The sequence below is a fragment of the Alligator sinensis genome, unplaced genomic scaffold (assembly GCF_000455745.1).
Source record: "Alligator sinensis unplaced genomic scaffold, ASM45574v1 scaffold54_1, whole genome shotgun sequence".
Lineage (NCBI taxonomy): Eukaryota > Metazoa > Chordata > Crocodylia > Alligatoridae > Alligator > Alligator sinensis.
In genome coordinates, this window is record NW_005841962.1 from 1,782,936 (window position 1) to 1,789,395 (window position 6,460).

The 6,460-nt window shown below is 40.8% G+C and overlaps 1 protein-coding gene and 1 long non-coding RNA gene across 6 annotated transcripts in view; one reads left to right on the forward strand and one right to left on the reverse strand.

The window, feature by feature from the left end:
* Positions 1-6,460, reverse strand: part of LOC102386335 — a 113,707-nt gene that overhangs the window by 66,326 nt on the left and 40,921 nt on the right. The gene's annotated exons all lie outside the window — the stretch shown is intronic.
* BFSP2 (beaded filament structural protein 2) overlaps positions 1,761-6,460 on the forward strand; it is a 32,330-nt gene continuing 27,630 nt past the window's right edge. The window contains exon 1 of the mRNA XM_006020629.2: positions 1,761-2,339. Coding sequence (XP_006020691.2) covers positions 1,761-2,339 — 579 coding nt within the window. The remainder of the gene's footprint in view (positions 2,340-6,460) is intronic.

The window sequence follows — 6,460 nt, forward strand, 5'->3', positions numbered from 1 at the left end:
CTAGAAACACAAAGATAAAAAATATTTAGAGAGAAATGTACATACTTCTCAACGTACATCTAAACTAATATCCTAGCTCCCATACCAAGAGAAATACATATTAGAAATAATCAGTATTTAGGATGGCTTGGTTTAGCTGATCCATACAAGGATGGTGATTAAATATGAATACCCATAAGTACACATGCCTACCATTGCCCTTGAATTCCTGGGTACATCTACAATTCCAATACTCTGCAGAAAACAGCTAGTGAATTTAATCCTTCCAATAACAAAGCTATCCTTCTACAATCTAATAAAATAAGAGACATTGCAGCACAGATATCACATATCCCACATGTGTAACTTCTTAATAACAAGCCACAACTGATACACTGTTCTTGAAAAAAAAGCATGGAACCTAGTCATCATTAAAATACATGTAAAGCAAAGAAGCACAAAACTTAGACAGACCCAAAACCCAAGTATGCAGAGTAGTTCAAACTAATATCAGGCACCTTATCACTCATGACAAACAAAGCAATTACAGGGAAATCCAAGTATCTTTGTTACCTTATATAAGTCAAGCTTTACAAGCCACATCTGAAATAAAATAGCTGTCCTAAATTTCCAAACACATACCCAGGCAGCTACTTGCATACATACACATGTTGGACTTTCTTGTCCATTTCCATCTTATAAAAGACTTTAGCTGAATGCCCTCATCTAAACCTAAGCCACATGAGATAAATGCTTGACATCAGTACACTACAAACACTTGGATACATACCTACATATCAATCCTAAATTGGAATAATTGTGGTTTCCTAATTTTGAAGCATCTATTGTCCTGTGAATGGCAACATACTAAACAATGAAAAATACTATGCCAGTTGCCTACCATATCATCTACCAACCTATAAAGAGACTCACCCAACTGCAATATAAATACTCCAAAACAAAAACTGAAGCAAAAAAAAAAAAGAATGGGGAAAATCTTTTAATGTTGCTTTGCTATTTTCTTTTTTGGTCACTATACTTCCTTTGTGAGCATTTAAACTATGAAGATTTCAAAAATGAAGAAAACAGAATGTGCAAGCCATGGTAGATAGTGTTAAACTGAATGGATAGGGTTCAGTAAGTATGCGCTGTTAAACAGAACAAAGATCAGTAACTCAGAAAGTCTTTGTGCAATCTTTTGCCAGATGGCTGGCGGCTACGATGTAGCAACTCTTTTGGTTGTAAAGATGAAGTTAAAGTATGGAGAGAGGGGTATTTCAAGCACTGTCAGAAAACCAAAGGAACTGTGTGAAGAATTCTGCAATCCAAACTAGAATCCAGTTGGGTTGCAGTGAGTTTCTGTTAACTTTGGAAGTTATGGATGCATGCTGGGAACCAGACATTGACACCCATGCTCACTTTGAGCAGTATACTACTTGGCATTAAATAAGACTTTTTCTGAAAAAAATGTACTTAAAATAGTTAAGGGATCTAGTCCTATGCATCTGTACGGTGCATGTTTTACGTATTTAAAGCTAAGAATTTTGGCTGTCAGTCTAGAAAGCTCCTGTATTATTTTTTACATATACAGGGTAAGGAATTCCTGTTGTATTGTTACTGTAAATAGCATTGTACTTTTTACATGCCATACTTGCAGCTGCAGCAGAAGCAGAGATTTCTCTTGAAATGGAATGCTGAGCCTGTGAAAATCCCCCAAACAATGTGACAAATACATCTGTGTTGGTCAGTGAAAGAACAAAGCTAACGTTCCAGAAGGACGTATGACAAAGCAAACAACAACACAAAACCAAAAACCCACTTGGGTCGGCAACTCCTACCAGTGTGGGTACAGCAGAGGAGCGACAAGGGAAAGTCAATTTGTGCAGTTCAGTGGACCCAGCTGCATCATGCCCTTGCCAAGGCGTAAGTCTTCATTCTTGGGGCAGCAGCCCTCCTCCACAACAGAAAACATTGGAGCCAGCAGCCGCAGGGTAAGCGTTGGGGGTGGAGGAGTCCTCTCCAGACCCCGAGGTGTCTATGTGGGTTCTGCCCCCACTGGAGGAGTGAGCAGTCTTGGGACCCGTGTGTCCCGTAGAGCCCTGGGCATCAGCAGTGTCTTCCTACAGGGACTGCGTAGCTCCAGTTCAACGGTGCCTTTAGCCCAGGGTCTGGAAAAAGCAAGGGGCCTGTCTTATGAAAGCCTGAATGGGCGCTTGGTAGAGTACATAGATAAAGTGAGAGCTCTAGAACAGGTCAACCAAGAGCTGGAGGAGCACATCAGAATCTACCTGGACAAGAAGTCCTCCAGTGTCAGCAGCTGGGGAGCACTGAGAGAGAACTGGGAAACCATCTACCATCAAGTGAGTACAAGATCTTTGACAGTGAAAAAGGTTAATAGATCATTAGCAAATCCCTAGCAGCGATTATTGATGCTGATGATAAATGCAGCCTGATTCCCAGGCACGGAGCCCTAGATGGAGGATTTAAAAATCTATCTTTATAATAATTAGCATTATCATTTCACAGTGTGTTGTGGAAAATGCCTATTAAGGAGGAGAATTGCCTCAGGCATTCTTTACACTAGGGTGACTGAAATGTACCCTAAGGCCCTACAGTCTGGCCTGATTAAAATTGGTTATTTTCTTGTAGCTGCTGTTATTAAAGTGAGGAGCACAATTATTATAAGAAAACTCCTAAGACTGAGTGAGTTTAACCACCAACATGATATCATTACAGGCTTGTTGCTTTGTAATTAGCAATTTAGATTTAACTTTTATTCTCTTATTTGCTTAATCATATTTTCAAAAGCTCTACTTACTTAAAAATAATAATTAGTCACAACCAAGAGCTTCCCTCTCTCATGCTTCCATCCTGCCACACGTGCACAACCTTTTATATGCAAGAAAGGCTGCCTCTGCAAGACTTTTGTACAGGAAAATGTTTTAGCACAGGACTGTAGTGTCCATGTCTGTCTAGTGGACAAATAATTAATACATATGAAAATTCAACATAGAGGCGTACAAATTATATATTTTGTTGGGCTAATGAAAGATTGCAGTAAAAATAGAAAGTATTTTAATATTATCACTTCACCTGGGCAGTGGTCCCTCCTAGCTGAGGATCTCAAAGCAATTTCCAAGTATTAGTTCACTAAATCTCTCAACATGCCTATGAGAGAGGTGGCTGGTCAGAGGGAAGCACAGAAAGATTAAATAAATTCCTTGAGGTAAAACAATGGATTTGTGGCAAAAGCCAATAGACCTAAACATTCTAATCCCTAGTTCTCTCCTTTAGCTGTGAGATTATATCTTCTCCCTTCAGCGAATCAGTCCTTTAACCAGATTAGAGGAAAGCAAAATGAAAGTTGAAAGAAACAAGAGCAAAGCATCATATCCTGGTCATTTGGTTGATGTGTTCCCTCCCCAGTCCCCCCACAACCAGAAGACAGGAGTTTGATCGGTTTCCAGACGTGCAACTCATTTACGACCTCTTCAATAAACCATGCCGCTTTTTGTGCTTTAGTTTACCTGGGTAATACAATAGCAATAGTTATACTTATCTGTTTTTGTAAAAACATTGAGGAATGAGTGCTGAGTCTTACTAGTATATTCAGAATCAAAGAACAATTGGGAGCTGCGTAGAGAAGTATCAGTTTTCTTTGGGAGTGAGTACCAGACCCCTGTACATATGGTAAAACTGCTCTTCCGTAATGGAAAAGCCTGAAAGAGTAAACAGATATTTGATGAGTCATTTTTCTTTTCACCAAAATGCAAAGCAATGCACCTGAGAAACTAGAGAGTTGTGTAGGCCAAATGTTTCAGTGCTTGATTTTTTTTGCCTGAACACTGGCACACAAACCCTCACATTTATCCACATAAACTGGATAGCTACACATGCCTGTATAAAACACTGGCTTAATGAATGCAGAGAGGTAGCTAGCAATGTTAGCCTGAAGTCAGGCAGGAAGCAGGATAGATTTGTTTATGCACCTTACAGATTAACTAAATCAGAAATGCACAGCATAAGCTTTCATAAGCAGTGGGCTTGCTTCAGCCAGGTCTTCTAATAGCTGCTATTGATTGATGGTCTTGCCTCATTAGCTCAAGTGTCAAGGAGACAAGTAATGGGGATGACATCTAATATGAATCCTTCTGCTGCCCCATAGAGACTTATAAAATAGGGCTACACTGGAAGAGAGGAGAGGAGAGGAGAAGAGAACTGAAATGCAAGATCCTAGCATTGGCACAGATGATATCCCCCAAAGGGAAACAGCTCCTTCCTTTTTATAAAAAGCATTTTCATTTTGTTTTCAATAGAAGAAATGTTTGAGGAGACTTACTGGATGGGCACTGGGAAATGGTTTGAATCATCTAGGTCACTGGCTTCTGTACAACTCAGCTCATTTGTTAGTTCTATGGGTAGGCCTTTGTGAAGTGAAACCGTTGGTGGTGTTAGGTCAGTAATCAAATCATCATCATGAAGAATAGATCCCTTTGTGGATGACACAGGGCCAGTCAGTTGGCCTCCTGTATGGAGTTGCTCAAATTACTTAGAGCCTGAGTTCTGAAAGGCATTTAGGTACCCAATTCCCTTGACTTCAACAGAAATTAGGCTCCTGAATACCTTTAAGAATATGGCCCTTATGTCCTAATATTGACTTCACCAACATAATTCCTCCCCTCTTGGAGTGTTACTTCTGATCTTCCCCATGGTTCCCCTGCCTGCCAAGAGCCGAGATTTGGCCAGAACAGTCCCAGGTTTGGTAAGTCAGTGTTGAGGACTCTTAGCAGAGCCTCTTCCAACTGCCCAATAGAAACCTTCCCTGAATACTGCTGGCTTCTCCTCTCACACCAGGAGGCCAGTCCCTAGTTCTGCTACCAACTGAACTAGCCATGACAAGGTAGGAAGACATGGGAACTTAAGTGGCTATGGGTAAGGGCCTTGTTGCACTTTACACTGTGAGCTGCACAAATGTTGATCGGTGTTACTGATAGTCTGGAATTTGGAGCAGTCACACCTTCAGTCTAGAAACCTTCGCTGATTTTCCCGCACCTGCACAGCTGTAACTTGCCACCAGAGGCCTGGTGAGCAGGGTCAGGGCTAGGAGCTGTAGCTGTGAATTGCCACTAGAGGACTGGTGAGCTAGGACAGGCTTCTATCCCTGCCCTACAGGGGTGGATGTGAGATACCCTGGGATACTGGAAGAATTTCAACTTGGGCAGCACATCTGTGGGGAGTGGCCACACATTAATGAAACAGGATCCAGGCAGTGCGAATCAGAGATAATCCTGCCCTGGAATGGCATAATTTTGAGCTGCATAACAAGTGCTTAAAACCATTTTAAAGTGTTAATGTGCACAATCCATGGGTTAAGTGCTCCAGGAGCCACCCAACATTACTGTGTAAGAAGACCCTAACAGAGAAAGCCTTCTAGAGATAAGAGAGCAGCATTGTGTAGCTAGGAGAGGACCTGGGGCTAATTCAGGCAAAGAGAAAACAGACAGGTCTTTGGAGACCACTATATGAGTAATAGTGACAAAGCCAGGAAACCCAGGGGTGCAGAAAGTAAAGCCACTCAGAATCCATAAAACATGCATGAATGTGTGTATGTTGGCCAATATGAGCCAAACTTGAGGCAATGAAGATATTTTGCTATGTTTACCTACTTCTCACCACATGCTTTGGGGAGGGTGAGGAGGAAGAGAAATAGGTTTCTCTTGCTCCTGACACTGAAGTTCTTAGAGAAACCTCTGGTGCTAGCAGGAGAAACAATAACAAAATTTGCTGCTTCTCCCACATGTTTCTGAAACAGCCGGTGATAGAATGAATAAGCAAATTCCAGTTGGTGGAGAGACTTCCCCCTGGGACAGGACAAGGTACTCTTGCAGGATCTCAAAAGCAGCACAATTCAATTTGTTTTACTAGCATTCACTATAACCTTACCTTTCATAAAATGTGCAGTTGATAGTTCTTTTAAAGTCTGAAGGGAAACTGTCTATTTACTATGACAGTTTTACACTTTAACTTGGGCAGGCAGCTGTCAGATGTACAATTTTTCCTATGAAAACGTTGGAGGAGATGAATTTTTAATAAAGTGCTTCGAAGTGCAAGGAAGAATGTCTTGCATTTGAAAGCTTGTCTAACTTTATCCCAACTAATAGTTGATCCAACAAAAGATATCACTCTAAGAAATCCTTGCCTCTTGCATAATTTCTAGACCATCATGGCTATGTCACTCTTACACAATGGTATTTTTAAGACATGTATGTACCAGGTGATGCAATGGATGTCATTTTTACTAAAAACAGCATATGCTGATGTGCAAAATCTAAAATAGCAGTGGAGTGGTAAAATTATCTACTGATTCTTTTTCCATAACATTTTTCTATTGTTTTATGTTAGTTAATTGCTTTGAGCCCTACTCTTATGAACACATGATTCTGAGAGCTCCTAGTGAAGCTAATGAGAATTCTGAGCATGG